Genomic DNA, 21924 nt, shown 5'->3' with positions numbered 1-21924 from the left:
CATTCACCAGGTCACACCTGGAACTCAGGTAAACAGTTAACTTCTTTACCACACTATCTACAGTAAATATGTTTAGCCAAAAATAGGCATGCACTCATTCATTATAGCATTATAGGCTATATCCCGTTGATGTTCAGTGTTCACACTTGACATTCACATTTTCATGTGAAAAGTTAGTGTCAGAACTTGAGGGAGTGGAATGATGTAGCCTATGTACATAATGCAGCTTCCAGGTAGGCCGTTTCTCATTGGAAAGCCAAACCACTACCACCTGGACGGACCTCCTCCGCGGCTCCCTTCCTACGAGAGTGTCCGTAAAAAGGACAGACAGAGACGGATCCACTGGATGATTGCACAGCGCTTTGGTCTCGACAGATCCCACACTGAGTGTGAGGTGAGTCATTATGTTGAACTGGCGTACAGTAACGAAAAGCATGCACTTTTTAATACTTTTTAAGCATTTTTTTAAAGCAAGTACTTTAACTCAAGTACATATTGCAGGTTTCACTTGTTGTTGGGTAATATTATTTGACCAGGATCTATACTTTAACTCAAGTATAGGAGTTGAGTAGCCTACCACTAACTAGAGACATGCTGATCATACCACATCAGCACACAAATCCTTGTTACGTTAACTCAGAAGAGTAGTATAAATATAGCCTCACTGGTCCATTTGTATGCTCTTCTACGATAAATTAATGATTTTGACCACACAAACCCCAGGTGACTTTGTTTCTAGATATGTAGTAAAAGTAGTTCTACCAGGTCCTGTATTCAAAATACAAAAGTACAAAGGTATTTGCATCAGAATGTACTTAAAGCAGCGAAAGTAAAATAATTCCCATCTGAGAATCATTAAAATACAGCAATTACAGCAAATTCAGCAATTAAAATACAAAACTAGATAAAGTGCCACTCAGGGCTCAGGGCTCCACCAGGACAGGTCAGGTTGTGGCCTCCTGGCGCTATAACAGGCCAATGTGAAAAGGGTGGGATATATTCCTCAGCCTAGTAGGAAAGTCTGTGAAAAATGTCACGTAATTGCACGCTGCGTTCATGATTTGAGGCTTTTTGTTCAAATCGGGCCAATCCTGCAAACTTTGGAAGCCAATGTTAGCCAATTAGGATGGAATATGAAATATCGGACAGATCCGTCTTGAAAACATGACTATAGAGATAGCGGGTAACGATTTGCGGTATTTTTGGACAGAATCTGGAGGAGTAATATAAAAAAATGTGTAGTAGGCCTCCTGGTGGCGCTATAACAGGCCGTTCTGGAATATTTGTGGCAGAGGTGTTGGCATCCAGGGAGTGTGTGTGCAAAATTTGGCATCGACCGGGTTTAACGGTGCCGGATATTAGCTGGTAAAAGACGGACGCACACACACTCACACACGGATGGACAGAGTGCAAAACATACATCTCCCCATGCCTTCAGCCTGGTGGAGACAATGACTATCTTTTTTGGCAGGCTGATATGGCCGACTTTAATGGATTAATCACTGTAAAGTTGCACCTGGAAAAGTTGGCGCTTGATTAAATTACTTTATATACTGCTGCATAGCTTAATCTCTAAAATATATAATCATGTATTAATTGATTCATAATTTGTAGTAATTTGAAAAGTGACTATAGGCTACTGTCAAATATATGTAGTTGAGTAGAATTATTAAGAAGTAAGAAATGGAAATATAATTAACTCATACTTATAGTTACATTCCACCTTTGTAATATATTGTACCGAATAATGAAACCAAAATAATGCATAATGTATCTACTTGTAATACAAGTTTAGATGAGTTCCAATGAATACCAGAACGCTCGCCTCAAAACACCTCGGACGTACAGCCGGCGGAATGGTAGAACAGTACTGGTACCTGGTACTGGTACCTGGTACTCTTAACGTGACCTCAGTAAACTATGCCTAAACGGTTAAACCTAACCTTATTCCGAACCTTAACCTCAGTAAAACGGTGCCAAAACCTAACCCTATTCCCAAACTTAACCTCAGTAAAACTATGCCCAACCTTAAAACTTTTAACCAGTGTGATTGCTTTGTGGTATCCTACAGCCTCCACCATCGTATGAGGAGACCCTTCGTCACTCCGTTGACATTTCTACTGTCGATTTGCATTCTATGGACATGGACATCAACCCTAACATTCCTGTGTCCCACCTGAATCAGGACACCCATGCCAATGAACAAAGTACAGACCAACAGGGCCAGCAGCCACCATCTGTCTGACTGACAGACCAAAGACTTAACAAGAGAACTTAATTTGAGCTGAACCAATGATGTCATCAGGAGGTAAGGAACGAGTTCCAGGAATTACTCCATTGAGAGGGTAGGCCTACTATTGATAGATCTGTGATTCAGCTTTGAGGCACTCATTACTCACTCGTTAATGAGGGTCAGAATGAATGTGGAAATCTCAACCATGGCTGAACTCTGCCACTGTCATTTCTTTGTTTGTATACGTGTTCCTGGCATCTATGTTATTGGAAGTGTATATTCAAGGAAGTCAATTAAGTAATATTAGTATTGACATTCTACTACATTTAAACTTCTAAAACAAACCCATTAAAGGTAGGGTAAGGGATATTTTCTTGTAACCTAACCCTTAAAATAAGTGTAATAAATACATCTATATTTTGATAGAAATCATTGCTCTATAATAAACAAAAAATACATATTCAGGCCGGGATATAAATTGTATCCAATAAGGATAGTGAATTAATACAGGATACATACATGATATATACAATGAACTGAAACGCTATAAACAATTGAAACTGATAAGGAGTACTCTCTCCTGGACAGACCCTGTTTCTTAACAAACACTATAGCAATGATTATATTGCCATAGAAAAAAATCATACCATACCTTAATTAAAAGTCAAGATCCATTTCTGTCAAGGAAATACGCGTCACCAACATTTATTGCTTTGAATGCAAGAGAGAATGGCAGCAATACATGTATTACTGCCATTCTCGCTTTAGCTTGACACGGTTCAAGTAAGGTTCTGTGGTTAGTGTTTAACCCAAGTTTGTTAAACACTAACCACAGAACCTTACTTGAACTGTGTACTGAGCTAAACTTGTCTAAAAATCGATGTTTGTTTCATTATAGTTTGAAGATGTACTGCACAGGCATGTAGTGGCTATTTGAGAACCTTATGAACAAGTGGGGTCCCCAGACACCACTTTGAGAACCCTCTTATACTCATTATAAGAAAAAGGAACAGTTCTGACACACCGGTTCCCTGCCCTGCGTTCTCAATGTACCAGTTATCCCTGGAACATTTCTTTAGCCCATCAGGGTAGTGGTGATGAGCTTAACAGGACCTCCACACAGCATCTACCTCCTCCCTGCCTAAATCAGGATTCCAACTATGTGCACACAGTGGTTCTAAACCTGCCCGAACGCCTCACATTTATCAGCTGTTCCCCCTCATGACAGCCTTCTAACTCCCATATGAAGTGTACCAGGCGCTGTCCACACTCCCTTGCATACCTCAAGCCACTGAAATACCATGGTTCCCTTTCCCTTCCGTGATTCCTGTTGAGAATGTTTCAGGCAAGCGGTTCTCAGACATTTTCAGACATGTATTTGACTCTTTGCCCATGGACCCACATCTGAAATGATGCTGTGCCAAGGACACCCTATAAGTGAAGAGTTGTATTGTTAAATGTACAAATATTAAAAAGTTCACAATTTAAGATTTTTCTAAATGTTTCAAAAATAGCAGCTCTACAAGGTTACAAGCTTGTGAATCAGTATATTAACTTTTTTTTTTTTTTTTTTTTAAGATATTTTTTTGCGGCTTACGCCTTTTATTGATTTTTTAAGGGACAGATAGTAGGCTGACAGGAAACGGGAGAAAGATGGGGGGATGACATGCGGTAAAGGCTGTGTCGGGTTCGGGAGTCGAACCCGCGGCACACCGCGACTGGATCACCAGTCCGGTGCCCAGACCGTTACGCTACGGCCTGGGCCAGTATATTTACTTTTTATTTTTGAATAGCCTAATTATAAAACCGGGTCAAAGTCGCTCAATTACTTGGCCATCCCTGGGCCCCACTTTGTGAACCACTGCTTTAAGGTGCATGCATACCAAATTTGGTATACACATTTGGTACATTACAGCCTATTCTTTCATCTTCACTTTAGGACTTGATTAAACTACAATGTAAATACATGACCAACAATAGTCCCCAGAATATACACAATCAGTGTGAAACATGGTTAAATTTCACCATACAGTATATAGTTTTAATGCGTTGCTTACTGATGAAATAGTAAGCAGCTATTCCATTCAACTGTATGCATGCAGATGCAAGTAATTATTATCAAGACAATAGCAATGAGTTTGTTTCAACCATGAGTCACACTCATTGTCAGACTGGAGCACACACACACACGAGACATCCAGTGGTTGGTTAAAGAATTGCACTTTTCACTGTGCCGATCCCAAAAGCAGTAAAGGCAGGGTCAGCCAAGCGATGCTGTAATGGCATTCACTCAGACGTGCAGAAGTAAGCTGCCCTAAATCTTGACTAATTTAAATCCAAAAGATGAGTCAAGATCAGTCTGGAATCATGCCTCGGACATACAGCAGACATGTACTGTACTTTAATCTGGGTCTTCAAGGAGTAAGGTTCCTCAATCACTGTTCACATGTGCTGCAAATATTCAAATGAATGCTTGTATAATAATGTACAGTATTTACATACACAACTTACAATGTTGTAATGTAACAGGTTACAGCATGTAAGTAAAATGTAATGTCAACTAATTAAAAACAATAATTTTGCAGTTCAACAAGTTACACTGCTCAGTCATTACGTCTCTTCAGAGGAAAGGTCAAACATCCTCACTGGTCCTGTGAGTGACAATGCAGTTATAGGCCCACACATTCATAGTCTACTGACATCTAATCAAAATGTTCTCCATCCCAACACAAGTCCACAGAATTGGGGGATTATATTGCAGTCCGCTCAGGTTTAGACCATATCCACCAGTTTGAACTTGCCCTCCTGTTTGACGGGCACGACGTTGACGAAGGTCTTGTAGATTACGGCACCTTTTGGCAGCTTGGTGATCACCTTCCAGGTCTCTGGGCTGCGTGGTGGAGGGATGTAGACTTCTTTAGTGAATCTTATTATACCATCCTCCAGGGCATAGAGCGTCTTGTTTGTTCCCATCCCCACCTTCAAGGAGGAGGAATTACAAGGCAGAAACTGGTAAGGAGTTGCATCCATGCAATGTATTTTCGTTCTGAAATGTATTTCTAATTGTCGTTTTCAATTATCAACACTTACATGTGCTCCTGGGTGATACCTCATCAGGCGCTGGGTCGCAAGGATGTTGCCAGCATGGGCAAAATGTCCTTGAGAGAAAAAAAAGGGCGAGTTAGCCAATGACTTAACAGGTTTTCTGGAGGCAATCATGGTAATGTACAGCATGACTTAATTAACAAGTATTATTGTATTTTCTCAAATGACACAAACTCGGCTCACCGAATGTGACTGTTTCATTATGAACAACTGCTATTTGATTAGTGACACCTCTTTTGCAGCAGACATTTGCTTATATCAAGAAGCTCATATACCAACCATGGCAACATGTGTAGAATTAAATTAGGTGTGATGAGTTCATGCTGAAAATTGCTCCCTTAGGCCACATTTATTGTGCACTTCATGATGAAAAGAAAATTCATAAGGGATCAGTTTGCAGTGTGCAGGCTCTCGTTTAATTTGGTTTCAATTTTATTTTTGTCCGGCTCCTGCTGTTTAATTATTGGGTTATGTGCATGTACTCTCCACCTTTAATATCTGATATGTTCATTTGATTTATTTAACTTATATCATTTTGTACAGTGATACACATTACTCGCATATGATTTCTATTGGGCTTTGAAAAGATGATTAGCGCAAATGTTATCTTCGGGAAATCTAAATGTGATCTTGGGGAAATCTAGTGCTCACATGTTTATAGCTTTAATAAATTACATCACCTCATTCATTGTATGATAATGAAACAATGACTGAGGCTGTAAAAAACTAAGAATCCAAGAAAAAAATCAGTTATTTAATTTCAGTGTTTCCTGTCATTTCTACTCCAAAACATTGAACACATTACTGTCTGTAAACTAAACTAAAATCTTTTTTTTTTTTAAGCGTGCAGATGTCTGATGTGATTGACATTAACTCCAGGACCAGTGGTGTCATGCTCGTAGAACGCAGTACCATGCCATGGTACCAGTACGTTTTTGACGTGCAGGGACGGAACGGACGCTAGAATAAAACGCGTCCCCCTAGATTCAAGATAAGACGCACCTAAATCAACCTCGTGTCACCAGACTTCCCCCCCCCCCCCCCCCCTATTTTCACGCTGTGTCAAGTACCGTGCCGAATCAAATGGATATATACTACTTTGCATAACAGGACAGCTTTAACTGTTTATATCCGAGCGCACGGTAAGCATGCACACTTACAGCAGTAGGCTATGGCTCCAGTAGGCTACTGCTGTGTGGTGTTCTGCACACAAAAATAATGCCTCCTCCGGAACAGATTCATTCGTCCAAAGCAAACTTTTTAGTTTTGCTAGTGTGCAGTAAAGATGTTTGTCTGACTATTTTAAGTCTACTTTTGTGTTTGTGTCTAAAACTCTCATACACGATTTAACAATAGGCTTAGGCTATATCAGCTGTTCTACAGTATGTGTAACTGTGTTCTGCGATGCGATATGCGTGCACGTGGCGTCATTAAAACGCGGTGGAACCAGTAAAAAAAACACCATGACACCACTGTCCAGGACCTATCCCAGTGTCACTGTCAACATAAACTATTGGTAAACCATCTGTTAAATGTGAAATAACAGGTGTCCCTTTTTCATAGGGCAACCCTTCAGCACATAGGTCCCTTTTCCACCGGTTGGTTCCCAGTGTGAACCGGTTCAGTTCTTTGTGGTTTTTAGTCCATGAGCCAGAGCTCCAAAATTGGAACGTTAATTATGAATTGAGTGGAGCAAAACCATACCTATATTAGATTGTTATCACCATTAAATTTCCCCAATTGAGTACTTACACGAAGACAATGATTTATTGTATTACACATTTTACATGTTTAAATATGCAAATGAGGCATTATGTAGGAAAATATGCAAAATAATCAAAAATATGAAAAAGCTACTACTGTGGAAGGGTTATCATGTAATAATTTACCTGTATTGATCCTTTAAACAATTTAATATAGGGTATAGTTTGCCCACCAATTTTGGAGCTCTGGCTCATGGACTAAAAACCAAAAAGAACTGAACCGGTTCCCATTGGGAACCAAGCGGTGGAAAAGGGGTCATAGTGTGAAGATAACCTATGTATTGATCTCTACAGTCTCATTTGTCCAGGTGGTCAAAATTAGATCCACGTTTTCAAACAAAATATCACTACCCAATGTATACAGTATGTGTATGCAAAAGAATGAAAACCTTATATTGCTTTATTATATTCGAGATGACAGGTCTAAAATCATAATATATTGTGAAAAGATATTAAATGTTCAGTGATGACAACAATGTTTTGTTTTACTTTGACTGATTATAGGGTAGAATGAAACGCAAACCACTAATGTGGCCAATAAGTTTAACCACGTTAAACAGACTTTAGTTACATCAAATCTCTTCACCAAAAATAGCCAATCTACAAGCTCATAATGCGTCTTGTTGTTTTGCGACAAGCTTGTAGATCAACAATTTTTGGTGAATGCTCCCCCCAGAACAGGCATGCTAGGGTTCAAGTGTTCTTTGTGTAGCACTTGATGTTGCATGTTGAAAGTAATGCACATTACAAAGTACATTTACTTATGAACTCTACTTAATGACAATTTGATGTACTTTTACTTTACTTGTTTCCATTATTTTGATACTTTTACTCCACAGAGTAAAGGCAGAGAGGCAAATATTGTACTTTTCCCTACAATTATTTGAACTCTCTCTCTCTCTCTCTCACACACACACACACACACACACACACACACACACACACACACACACACACACACACACACACACACACACACACACACACACACACACACACACACACACACACACACACACACACACACACACACACACACACACACACACACACACACACACTCACACTATTACCATCCACTTTCTTGAATCCGTATCTCTTTCCAGGGCTCTTTCCTCCAAGGTTTTTGCTGCTACCACCCGACTTCTTGGAGGCAAACCTCAGTGACTCACAGGCAGATAACTGGCAAGGTACCAGCAAACCTGAAACTACCGACAGGTCAAGTTCAATTCCACCTCAGCCTAAACTACTATAGTGTTGAACTTACATTGAAGATATGCACTGAAATTAAAGTTGGAGGGCATTGTGTACTTTAGTTTCCCCCTACATTTCAAAGGTTAAATTGTGCTAAATGTTTAAATTAATTAAATGCTCAGGACCCCAATGGAAACAAATATTTTTAGCATTGCATTTGTATTCAACTGTACTCTTCTGTTGCCTCCCCAAAACTGTTAATACTTAATACATAAAATATTCAATCAAAATAATAGTCATGAGCCCTCAGAACAATATGTATTTACAACACTCGATTTTATCCCATTATAAAAATCTAATTGCATTACTTCAACTACAAACTGTATCGCGTAATTGCATTACTTCAACTACAAACTGTATCGCGTATTTAATCTATACGTCGTTGCTCTCACTGAGCTACGTCTACGTGGTAACGTGTACAGGGTGTATATACGCCAATGACCAATCAATATATTAAAAAAGGAAACCGATTCATGACAATACAAACATTGGCACAACATATATTGTGTTGCTGGGACATGAAACACTTCATGCTATAGCATAACGTAACGCTGCTAACTTCTGGTCAATTATACGTGCAGAATACATTATAGAATAATTGAGCCCGTGGTAAATTTAACAATCACGCATAGTCTCATGAAAGAAAATACATATTTTAGATGCTTATACCTGCTCTCGACTTTAATATCAAGGACGTAAGCGCCGCCATCTTGGATCATGTGACACTGCGCGCGCGGCGCGTCAGCTGTGTAACATCTAAATACTTCCCATCGGACGCGGGGAAATATAAAAAGTAAAGTAGTCGTAGGTCTGCACTCACACTGCAGCAACTAGGCTAAATAACCAATTATTAGTCCGTTTACTTTCTTGTAGCAACGTAGTTTTTGGAATTATACACCCATGTTTTTTCACCAATAACGTAACGTATGTTTTTTAAACGACATTTATAGTTTGACGCCCCGGGTGTTGTACAAAGTTCTTGTGCTTGCGACACGGCTGGCATGGCTGCAGTAAGTGACGCGGTGCTAACAACAACAAACCACACGTTTTAACCGATGCTGCAATGTTTTACCGTGGTATTCATATCAGATTATCGTATGTTTCATTCTGTATTTAAATGTAGATCTGTATCTGACATACGATGGCCGGTTGCAGTGATTCCAGTGACCTGGACGAAGAGTTTCCGAGGTCATTGTTTGACCTGCTCCGTCAAGGTAGAAAAGACTCCAGCAGCAACACACAGAAACCAGATGTAGTGGTCCTGGACAGCTCTGAAGCCTCTGATACAGATGTACTAAGTGATACAGAGGTAGCAAGCTGTGATACAGATGTAGCTGTCTCCCACTCCCCTGTCACATCTGTTAAGCTGATAGCTGAGGTCGACCAGTGTTTAAGTACACAGCCCATTACTTCAGCCCATGTCATGATGGTCAGCAGCGACTCTGAAGACGATGCGCCCTACATTCCTCTTGCACTGAGACTCAAAATGAGACAAGAAAGTGTGGCTTGTATGCCCTCTGCTGTCACTAATGGCAAACATAATCAGCTGCACCATGCAGATCCACCCAGGCCAGATCAATCAGTGCATGGTGTCTTTTCAAAGTCAGAGCCCCTGTTCAGGTCCCTTCATGCTCAGCGGGGGGCGGATGAAGTGGGGGATTTGGATGAGCAAGAAGAAGACGCAGCTGCGGCAGCTTTACCCGGACACTGGCTGCCTCAGACGACTTCCTCCTGGGCAGCAAGCGCAGACACGTCCCCTACCAAGAAGAGAAAGACGTCCAAGAGGACAGCAGAGGAGATCTTGGCTTCCAGAGAGGAGGCCCTAAGGAGGAAGGATGCCAGGCAGCTTCAGCAAGCGGACAAGGAGGTGCGCAGACAGGAGCAAGACAGGGAGAAAGCCGAGCGGAAAGCCCTGGCAGAGACGGTCAAAGCCCTGAGGCCAGAGGAGTGCATCAAACACATTGTAGTGGTTGTGGACCCAGGTAAGTTGAGCAGCAGTGAGTAAAAGCACAGGTTAAATTAACTCAAATGCTTACGGTACTTGGGTCTGTTTATGGACACATCATAAATAATTAAAATGTGAATTATACCCTGTGAGTGTTTACTTATCTCATTACATGCCTTGCAGGAAGTGTATGCTCGTTAAGGATTGTAATGGAGTTTTGTAGGCTGATGTTTGACTGTGTAACTGTTTATTTTCCAGCCTTGTTACAGTTGGAAGGAGGGGGGACTTTGCTGGCATCATTGCAGGCTTTGGGCTGTAGCTGTGCTATAGAGAAACAACCACTTCCACGCAGTGTGACCTGGGTTAGGAGATCTCCCTCTGCACAGGTAACCACATACTCCGATCTAGCCTTTGCTATGTTTCTGTAGCGTGAGGCAGCTTCATGTACAAGTAAACCCCCTGGGCTAGTATGTCACTCAGCCTTGAGTGGAAGTAGCTTATAAAGCCCTCAAGAGCGAGTCTGTGCCGATCTAGACTCGATTGCCTTGTGCAGCCCTGCTCTCTGTCCGCATGGGAACCGCGACCTACAAATGAAAGTACCACCACAAATAAATGATAAATAAACTCCTCCTAAACAATCTTCATCTGATGCAGAATAGACAACGCTCCAACTGATGTTCACAAGGGCTCTTTATTTACCCCACCGTGAAAAAACTATAAATGAAACCACAAACAAAACAACTTTTAACACAATGATTTATAAACACCATGGATGTATATGACATGTCATTTTTGACAGTCACGCTGTATTTCCTTGAAATCCACATGTCACACAAACATACACGATGCAATGCAATATAACTACAAACAAAATAACAGGTAACACAATTGCATGATGGTAACCATGGCAACGAATGGTGTCTGTTTCCTGTTTCTGCACAAGGAGGGCGAGTGTATTTCCAATTTCTTATTTATACCCAGCACCCTAATCAAGGGAACTTGATTCAGTTGGAGGGGCACTTCCTGACGAGGGAACCTACCGAGAGCACTTCAAGTCAAGACTGGTTTCAGAAAGGGCCATTGGGTCCCATTTTTATAGTCTTTGGTATGACCCGGCCGGGGATCGAACCCCGACCTCACAGACTCAAAGCGGACACTCTAACCACAAGAAGAGCTGGTGAGGAGATCATATTGGCAGTTCATTTCACTCCTACATCCTTCTACATCCAGCTTTGCGTTACCGTCCACAAACGTAATCTGAACAAATCATTGACAAAATTCCCATTGACAATGAATGGAGAATTTTATGTCATAGTGTCTGAGCATTTTACAACATGATGTATGATGATAAGAGCACGCCTCACTTCACACGGGTGTGATTTTTTCTCTCTTTTTTAGACTAGCTTTTTCTCGCTTTCTTTTTGAGTGGTGCAACCACTCCATGAACAGCAATGTGTGTCCCTTTGTTTGTATGCTTACGTGCGTGTTCAGACAGGTGACAAAGTGGCGCTGTTGAGCTTCACACTGTGCAGTATGCACAGGTGCATGACGGGAAGCCGAGTTTTTAGCAGCCATTACGTGATTTCGGGTGTGACAGGACAGTGACAGTACAGTTGAGGGACCCCCTGGGGACCCCCACATGGTAACTGTAATTTCTCGACCCTTTCGGACACGGGGTAGCTCGCCGGAACCGGGCCGGTACCCTGGGCGTGTTCCTGTCGGTCTAGAAGTTCCTGGGACCCCCACACGGAGTTGCACCACTCAGTTCACACGGGTGTGATCTTATTATCTCTTACAGACTTACAGTATGTTATTTTACTGCCTCTGTCTTATTGTATTTTAGCACTCTGTAACCCTTGTTTTGTGAAAGTTCTGTATAAATTCAGTAGTTTATAAATATTACATGCTGTAACTAATTACTAATATCCTTCTCTCTGTCTGTCTCTCTCAGTCAGATGATGTGGTCTGTGCACCAGAAGCTCAGGTTGTAATGCAGATAACAGTTGATGACTTCATAAGTCTGATCCACAGCTACACTCAGGTTGGTGGTGATGCTACATAACATACATAACATAAACGGCTCTGTACATAACTTAAATCCCAATTTTTAGAACGTGGCATACATCAGCAGCAGATTTGAACTTGAACCTCAGGTGAAGGTGATGTGTGTGTCCAGCTCAAACCCGCTGCTGCTGAGCCAATCAAACAAAGCTATGGGATACAGAACTGGACCAGGAAACAAGTATGCCACCTTCCGAAAACTGGGAATACAGTTATGCACACATCCGATTGGCCTTATTGCTTCTGTATGTTGTGATACTGACTTATAACCTGGCCTCTGTTTGACTGTCTGTTTGAAATATCCTGCACTACGTATAATCTATCTAATGGTCCATCTCCTCCAATTTACAATTTGCAGACTATCTTAATCCAGAGCAATTTACAGTAAGCAAAACAACACATGGTGATACACCAAATACATAGAAATAGTCATAAAGGATCATAACAGAATATCTGTACAATGTCCTCCTGACATTTACAGTATAGAGTCTGTACTATATAACAGTGGTTCTCAACCGGTGGTCCGGGGACCATCAGTGGTCTTTTAGGACGTTCCAGGTGGTCCCCAGCTAAATGATGGAGAGTTGGTACATGCACAAATTTGGGCATGTACAACTTCCTGGTCTCAATTGCGCATGTTTCTTTCCTTCCAGGGAGCAACATGGAGTACACCGTACGGTCTTCGCTTCCTAACCTTATTTAATTAACCTTGCCACCCATCAGGCAAACCAGGCATACTTAATGAACTGGTGGGCGTGCCCACATAACAACATTTTAACAAATACTGTACACGTTTTTGAAAGGCACTCAATCTTTATACATAATGGGCCTTGATATGAAAAGGAAAACAACTTCTATATAATGTTTTTTTTATATTTGAATAGTATCTTTTCCACTTTTTGTCTCTGCCTTCACCCTTACCTAACCCAGGAACAGAAGTGTGGAGCGGCAGCTTGTAGTCCTACTCTCACTTCCTGGGTCCGGACTCTGCAGACCAATAACCCTGGAAGGATCCTTAGCTTGGTGGTTATTGATTTGGAGAACTATTACAGGTGTGTTCTGGAATTCTGCTTTACAATATGAACTGGGGAGATGGCAGAGATGCTTTAAAATTAGTTGCTTCATTAAGTTTGAATACAAAGGAATTCCTGGTAAGCAAACATTTAAAAATATGTCGAGTGAAGTGAAAGCATGGCAGTACTGCAGTAGTGTTGAAAAAATAATCTCATATACGGTAAGTAATTATAATTGTGTAGTACTTTTCCTTTACGAACTGTGAAATGAGCAAAACAAACATCAACATTTCACATAATAAAGTGAGCATTTGTGCTCTATATTCCATTAGCGCCCACAGCAGGTTATGGCTGATGCAGCACAATTCTGATGTCTTATTGGACTCCCAACAAATTAACAACACTGTTACAACAAAATGAGAGCAAAAGAAAAAATGTGTTTCCCTGTTGTGTCTTAAGAGAAGACTGCAGTTGATCATGATTTCTTTATCCATGTTTGAACAGAATAGTTAAGAGTGTAATCTGTAATATTCACAGATGCCACTTGAACCATAGCATATTTATTCTGGGCATGTCTTAATGGCTGAACATTTAGAGAAAATAGCAGATTTTCAAGCTCACAATGCGTCATGTTGAAACACGTGATTGCAGATCGGCAATTTAAGGAAGTGACCAATTGCAGCTGCAATGCTTCAACGAAGCATATAGAGTTCAAGTGGTTAAAACAGCTGTTACAGTACGTTTTAACAGCAGGCGACAGCCAGACGAATTTTCCGGAAGTGCATTATTTGTCAATGGGACCCGGCAACTACTGGCGATAGAGGCGATAGCAGGCGATGGTCGAAAAGTGGGTGGAGGAACGTCAGCCGAAAAGATAAAAATAATTCATCTTTGGGCGACGTCGTCCGGCGATAGTTGGCGATTGGTCGATATCCAATGAAATTCAAGCGATGCTCGCCGTTGGTCTCCCGCTGTTAAAACGTACTGTAAGAGTGATGGTAAAGTAGTATAGGAATGAAGTTAAGCAAACTCAACTATCGTAGCCTACTAATAATTATACAACTTAGGAAGATTGTACAATTATTGTAATGAGGGCTGAGGCTGTCTGTGTAACTGTGCAATGACTCGGTACATTGCATAATCAACCCATTACACAAAGTCTGGAAACATAATGGGGCTAAGGAGGAAGAGCAGCCGTCTGTGAATCAGAAGATTCACCATTCGACTCTTGGCCTCTCCAGCTTCATCGCACCTCACCTTTTAAGTGCCCCTGAGCAAGACACTTACCTCCAACGCGTGATTTCTTTCTACCTCCGAGCATCCCGTGGTGGGAAATAATACAAGAGAAGTAACTTAAATTTTTGTAGAAGAGCTCCCGACCGGATCATACAGACTTTTGAAGCAGAGACCAGGCTTTCCTCCGAGGTGGTGGAAAGCCTGGTGAGGCGAGGTTACATGCTGGATAGTCTGCCGAGAGGTTTTCTTTTTGCAGATAAGTAAGCATGGGATGGGACCGAGGCTACGAGGTTACTCCGTGGTGGGAAATAAATGAATATCTTTTTAGTATTAACGGTAGTTTACTATAATTAGATTAATACACGATAATCAACACTAGCACTTTCATTTAGAACACAGCCAAATCAAATCATAGTTGTTCAATCAATTATTTAATCAAAGCAAACGGCACAAACAATATTAGTTTGCCTCTTCTACAAAATTACAAGTTACTGTCGCGTGTTGCCATTCTCTTGTACTGTAACTTGTATTATTTCCCACCACGGAGTAGCCTTACATCTCGGAGGACAGGCAAGACGTCGGCAGTGTCGGTAGGCCAATCAGAGGCAGGCGGGGCGTTACCATGTCTATGCTCGGACGTAGAAAGAAATCACGCTACCTCCAACTGCCCCCCCCCTCCCTTTGTGCTCACTCTGAGCAGCACACTGATGGGTCAATGCAAGTAGCTTCTTTTACAAAAAAAAAAGAATACAGAACCTTGCTTGTTACGTTTCAGGAAATGGAAAGAATAACCTGTGTTCCAATGGAACTAAATTAGATTATGTAAAATAACGATTGTAACGATGTAAATTGTTATTAATGATTATAAATGTTATTTCTTATATACTGTATATCACTCCACTAACAAAGGGAAACAAAAGAAAAAAAATCTAATTGAGAGAGGGGGGAAAAAGTATGTGTGTAGTAGATTCTTAAACAGGACCTTATTTTACTCCAGATCTCACAAGTCCCAAACCCAGAAGAAGTTTCGAGAAGCAGTCCTGAGGGAGGAGCAAGGTGCAGGAAAAGGAGCAGTGAGAAAGAAGGGGAAGAAGGATGGAAAGATGACATTACCTGAAGTGTCACGAGTTGAAGTGGAGGAGGTAGGTTGACTAGTCGAAATGTATGCATAGGAAAATAAATATCCACCATAATTCATCATCTTTCTTGGTAGGACTTGCTGTAGTGTGTGCGGTGTAAACTAGGGAGGCAGTCCATTCACACTATTTAGATATTACAAGTTTCTCTGCAGTGTGACGATTTATTCATTGCTAACCGGCACAACATTTGTGTTCTACCAATATACAGTAGCTGTGACACTACTACTACAGTATCTTTTCCATGGCCTCTCCTACCACTAATAACCCAGGAAATTGTTCCTTGAGTCTTTTCTTTGTTTCTCTGTTAAACACTTAAAGAGCACTTTTCAACCTTATCTCCATATAATTGGTCCTCCTCACTAATGCTCATTATAAGATGACACCATTTATGTGTCAGAGGTGGGTGTGGGCGGTGGACAGAAACATGGGGGCTAATGGAAACCACAGCCTTTCTCTACCTAGAAAGATGGCACACTGAAATAGAAGCCATTGTTCTTGTGTAACACCCGGGAATCATACCCGGGTCTCCTGCATGGAAAGCCAACATTTTGATCACTAAGGGATATCTCTATGACTCGGGAGATTTTTAGGCCATCAGGCTGAGGTTGTGAGCCACTCTGCTACAGTACACTTGCATCGCTAAAAAAACGTTTTAAATTGTATTTGAATTTACAAATCATACATTGCCTGCCGATGTCACTGGTAGACAGGTTTCTGAACTGTCCAGAGCCTACCTTTGAGACTTTAGAGAAAATAGACGGCAAGCTTGCAATGCGAGCTTGTGTTCAATTGTCTTTCAATGTCCACTCAGGCTGTGGTGCACCTCCAGCTTCATACTGGAGTCTCCGTCCGTTCCTTGACGTCCTGGAAAGAGTTTTCAGATCACATTGCCATGTCAACCAAAGCAGTTGCAGAAGCTCCTTTCAAGTAAGCAAGTATTTTTCTCTTTAACAACTTAAGTCCTATATAGTATTTTGTTATGCGACAAATAGCAAAAATAGTCAATTGGATATTCTTGCTATTTTGGATTTATTTATAAAAACAAATTAAGAATGACTAAATATATATTATCCAATCCAACTTTATTTATAAAGCACATTTAAAAACAACAAAGTTGACCAAAGTGCTATTAGAAAATGTGTACAAAATGTGCTTAATTAGGTTAAAGGGCAACTGCAGATTTGTTGCTAGAATCCTATTCTGCCAATGTGCCATGTGTCTCACTCATGTGTCTCACTCTCAAAGGCATCAGAAAATAATGTTTTTACAGGGTGGCTCCTCGGGGGCGATTCATCTACAATAAGGTCTGAATATCTGTGATTCTATCTGTCTGTCCGGGGGTGATTTTGCTAAACGGCTGGACAAATAGCTGCCAAATGTCTTGTGGGTGCTGCCAGTACACTGGACACTGATGAAGGCTGGATAGCTGAAACGTTTGTCCTGATGTAGAGAAATAAACCTGTTGAAAATGTATTCTTGGTGTGTGCGACCTCTTCAGTCAGAGTGCGGTGGTCACAAGAACGTTTTCCGCTGTCAGTAAGAAACTTACACTTACCGTAATTTCCTTTTATAACTTAATGTATAATTTAAGTCAATGACTCCACTGGCCAGAAGACATGGCACTGACTGCATACATGATGGACATGGAGTCTCAGACCCACACTGTTATTATACCCGGTCTTGTCTTGTCTTTTAATATACAGTCACTCTCACATTCTCTCACAAATTATAACATTCAAACTAAATGTGTGATGCATTGCAGACGAGAGAGGGAGAACACGGTCTTTTCTTTCTACTTGGAGAGTGAGTGGGCCGGAGGCCAGCGGGTGGACAGAGCTGGGAAGGGGCTACTGCAGGTGTGGAAGAGACAGATCCAACAGTTGAACAGAGTCAGCCCCGATATGGCCTCGACCATCCTGGCTGCCTACCCATCACCACAGCTCCTGAATCAGGTAATCACTGTCAACAAACACACGCACACGTTGTGGGACTTTCCTTCTATGAATGGACGGGCAGGAAAGGGTGGGACGAGGGTGCCTATTTGAGTTATATTGCAATGCGGTTGTTGCGATTCGGTATTACGATTTAAAACTATTATAAACAATATAAACCATGAAAGGGTTCAATCATACACCAGCCAGATAATGTCAGTCAGTCTTTCTGACATGAATAAAAGAAGAAGATTGAACTGAACCCTAGCTAACTGCTACCGATGCACAGGTTGGTGTCTTGCATGGTTGCTTGTTGCGTCCACGGTCGATGTGTGAATGTAATGTACATTGATTACTGCCAGAACTCTTCAGTCATTTGGATTCCATAGAGTCTGTACTTGCAACTTGATTGCCTGATTTGTGTGTGAGCACATTAATGCTCACAACACATAACATTGCAGTGAGATGTGTTGTGATCTTCTACATCGGCTATTTTTGGTCCTCAACACCACACGTTCAAATCACCCTTTTCACTGCTGCATCATGTGGATGAGCTCTATTTAGTATTTGAATTTGTCAAAATTGCAATGGAATGCTTTCTCAGCAGCTTCCATATTTCAGAGAAACGTAATATGTCAAAGTGGGTCTGTACTCTGTAGTACTGCAGGAAGTGGAACATAGGTTTAGAAGTGCTTTAGATCAAAATGATAATTCCTAAACATAATTTTTCATTATTGTTCAAATTCTTTCGAAAACAGAGCGCTCTGAATACTGAATCGCTGCTTAGTTACCGAGTATAAATGTTCACAGTGCGTCTTCAAGCGTGGCATACTACTTACATGGTCTCTATAATGTCGGCCTCAGGCTTACCGGCGATGCAAGACGGACCGTGAAAAGGCCTCTTTGCTGTCAGAGCTCCTGATTCGCCGCGGTGCGGGCGTGACCTCCACGACACGCCGGGTTGGGCCTGAGCTTTCCAAGCGTCTCTTTCTGATGATGACGTCATCAGATCCTCAGCACGCGCTGGATTCCAACATGTGACGTCACATATCGGAATTCCCTTGAACGTTCTTGAGTATCTCAGTAACCACACTGATTCATATTGGTGAATGGTTGCTTTATCAGTTTAAATAATTTTATTCAAGTGTTTTAAAAAAGTTTTGCCATTTCATTTGAGAAATTGTGATTCTTCCCTGTCATGTTCATTATTTTTAGTAATTCAATTTTCTACGTGCAATGTAGGATTATGTTCAAATCGTGCACAATTTAAGGTCACATTCATGTTGTTAGGAGGATTAATTACGATGATTAACTCTAACAAATTAAAGGATTATTTCTGTTTGCACAGTGATTTATCCTTGTTAATAACTGAAGGCTAACTGAAGTGTTTTTTCAAGTAGCTATTATTTGAGGCAAAACGCATCATCTCACAGTTGTGAATCACTTAACCCCAAAATATTTCTAACAATGCACGCCAAGCGACACGTTGTGAGCTTGTATATCTGCTTCTGCTACTGCTACATCTTTGCCTATAATAACATGACCAAAATAGGGTTAGTGGTTAACCCCTATAGGACTCGGTTACTTGTGGCCAGCCCTTATGCTTTCCATATCATTCTGTCTTGTCTTGTGTCTCCAACAACGTGTGTGCTCTCACAGTGTGCAGTGGAAAACACTGCCACTGTCTCTGCTTGGCTTTGCAATGCCCACGGCTCATTTCCAATGCATTAGCTAAATTAAATCTGACCAAGAAGTGACGCGAGGGCCTGGAACAGAGGAAAGAGTGATGGGAAACGAGCCGTTAAATGGGCTTAAAAGGGATGGTTCACACATTTTGAACTTAAGTTCTATGAAATACTTGCCATAGCCTTATAGTGGTTGCAACTGTATTAATTGAGTCCCGTGGTGGGAGTTCTTCTCTGGTTTTGGTGAATATTTAGTAGTTTGGTCATTTGGATGGGGCCACTGGGGCCACGCATTAAAAGTAAATTAATCCACAAAACTAGCGTCATTTGTATTGACCTATTTCTAAAATATTAGCGCAACTTTCCTTCAACTTTGACCCCTCTATCACATGGAACAATTTTTTGGGCGTAGTCATATGGACACAAAAAACAGTTCTGTATGACAGAGGGTTCAGAAAGTTGCACTATGGTAGAAATAATAAGTCAACAATACAAATGAAGGCCCAGGCCGTGGCGTAACGGTCTGGGCACCTGACTGGTAATCCAGTCGCAGTGTGCCGCGGGTTCGACTCCCGAGCCCGACACGGCCTTTACTGCATGTCATCCCCCCATCTCTCTCCCGTTTCCTGTCAGCCTACTGTCTGTCCCTTCAAAAATCAATAAAAGGCGTAAGCCGCAAAAAAAATTCTTAAAAAAAAAAAAAAACAATACAAATGATGCTAGTTTTGTGAATTAATTTACTTTTACTGTGTGGTCCCCTGTGCACCCCACAAAATGAACGCAACTTCATTTTTCACCAAAACCAGAGCAGAACTCTCACCACGGGACTCGGGCAATCAATTAATACAGTTGCAACCACTATATTAATGGCAAGTATTTCATACAGCTTAAGTTAAAAAATTCAGAACTATCCCTTTTAAGAGATGAGCAACATGTCTCACTCTAGGCCGGGCCTGCATACGGAGAGTAGCTTATGGCAACAGGCCTCACATGTGGAAAAAGGTGTTGAATTAAACGCAAGAGCGAGCAAATGTACATTGGATGATTTAATTCAATGTCACCGCTGCCATGGAGGCTCACAGAAAACGTTGTCTCATATATAAGATATTGTATGTACCTGATTTGTTGTATCATTATTTGCCAGACGCAATTCTCTTTAATGTTGAATTCGTCAATAATTTAAACATCATGTCTGTTGTTGAATAGCTATAGCTAGTATATTGCTATAATGGAAGATGGGGCACGTATCCTTGTGCTGTCCTGAGTTCATGTCACACAATTGAGTTACACAGGTATAGATCTACCCACAGTACTGTAGATCTGTATTGTTTATCCTTTTTATGAGCTGATCCAAGACTTCATACTGTAGATGTCCTGGTGTTGTAATGGGTCCTGGTGTTGTAATGTTATTTCCCTACAGTCCTTCTCTTTTTGACATAATCTAAAAATGAAATGGGGCTTCATCTTTGGAACAGAGATGGGAATAGCAACGCCTTAGAACTTAAGAGCTTTTTTGATTACTGCTACAGACTTGACATATACATGTAAGCTTGCTATTTGGCGGCAGATAGTCTCAGATTTGTTCCACAGAGGATTTAGTAAGTGGTATTTGGCAGCCCTCCATTGAGATAATGATGATCAAAAAATACTGTTCTACTTGAAACTGGATAGAAGGCAGTCCAGTGCGTGGTACAAACTGTACAATATCTGTAGGGTGGCTGTTATTCAATGCGTCTTAATTGACTTCCAAGTGTACTCTGTCATGTGTGTTCATTACTAACGTCTCATGAAAGATTTCTCTCATAAATGGGACTATAAGCAAACCTGAAAAATAAAGTTAGAATAGATTTGACTCGATGTACCATAATGTTAAATCAACCCTTGTCTTTGTTGGACCAGTGGGAAATACTGAAAGGGTGCATAAAATCAATTTTATTACAGCAGTTGCACAGCAGGGGGCAGAATTGCGCCACACTGGATGAAAAATGTGTCGGATGGAGAGAGAGGGGAAAAAATGTGGCGGGGTGTGAGGCTGGATAAAAGATCAGGCAGGCAGAAAATGTATCTTATAAGCTATGGATGTGAAAGATAAATACGCATAGAGAAGTTGCAAAAGTGTCACAAATGATCTTGGGAAGGTTTCCTTTATGCTAAGATTTCAAAATGGAGCAAGTGTATCCATAATCTGTTTTATTTCTTTAAGGCTTGGATGCTCTAAGTAGTGAAAAACCTTGAAGGAGGACTTGTTCATTCTCAGGTGTGGCAGTGGAGTATGGGGTTGGTTAGGATGATGCAGGCTTTTCAGCCCCGCTGTAAGTTCCATTAAAAATGTATGACTGAAGTGTGATATAATGACAGATTATCCCGTGGGAATAGGCTGTCATTGTGTGTGTGTGTGTGTGCGCGCGTTGGGTGCATGTAGCCTAGACGGTGACACGAGCGAGAAAGAAGATGCTTTTGCGTGCAGACAGTGAAACCTTCCCATTGCATTCTCTTGTCTCGTCTTTCCTTCTGACTCAGTCACACTCGCACACTTACAGAGCCAAGCCATGAGATGAG

General features: G+C 41.2%; 2 protein-coding genes across 2 annotated transcripts; one reads left to right on the top strand and one right to left on the bottom strand.

Annotated features, from left to right (window-relative positions):
* Window positions 1–3696: 3696 nt before the first annotated feature.
* mrpl27 (mitochondrial ribosomal protein L27) lies at window positions 3697–9077 on the bottom strand. Its single transcript, XM_083788107.1, has 5 exons — window positions 9025–9077; window positions 8175–8303; window positions 5324–5391; window positions 3989–5212; window positions 3697–3767 (listed from the first exon to the last, which is right to left on the bottom strand). Exons 1-4 carry the CDS (start codon window positions 9062–9064, stop codon window positions 5006–5008), a joined length of 444 nt encoding a protein of 147 aa, XP_083644233.1. The 5' UTR covers window positions 9065–9077; the 3' UTR covers window positions 3697–3767; window positions 3989–5005.
* A 63-nt stretch (window positions 9078–9140) lies between these two features.
* Window positions 9141–19129, top strand: eme1 (essential meiotic structure-specific endonuclease 1). Its single transcript, XM_083787267.1, has 9 exons — window positions 9141–9365; window positions 9479–10337; window positions 10559–10686; window positions 12252–12341; window positions 13292–13413; window positions 15608–15752; window positions 16561–16676; window positions 17512–17701; window positions 18545–19129. Exons 2-9 carry the CDS (start codon window positions 9497–9499, stop codon window positions 18719–18721), a joined length of 1809 nt encoding a protein of 602 aa, XP_083643393.1. The 5' UTR covers window positions 9141–9365; window positions 9479–9496; the 3' UTR covers window positions 18722–19129.
* Window positions 19130–21924: the final 2795 nt, after the last annotated feature.

Source organism: Protomyctophum parallelum (genome assembly GCF_964188405.1).
Source record: "Protomyctophum parallelum genome assembly, chromosome: 17".
Lineage (NCBI taxonomy): Eukaryota > Metazoa > Chordata > Actinopteri > Myctophiformes > Myctophidae > Protomyctophum > Protomyctophum parallelum.
The sequence above is the reverse complement of the archived record's forward strand: the minus strand, read 5'-3'. Positions and strand labels throughout refer to the sequence as shown.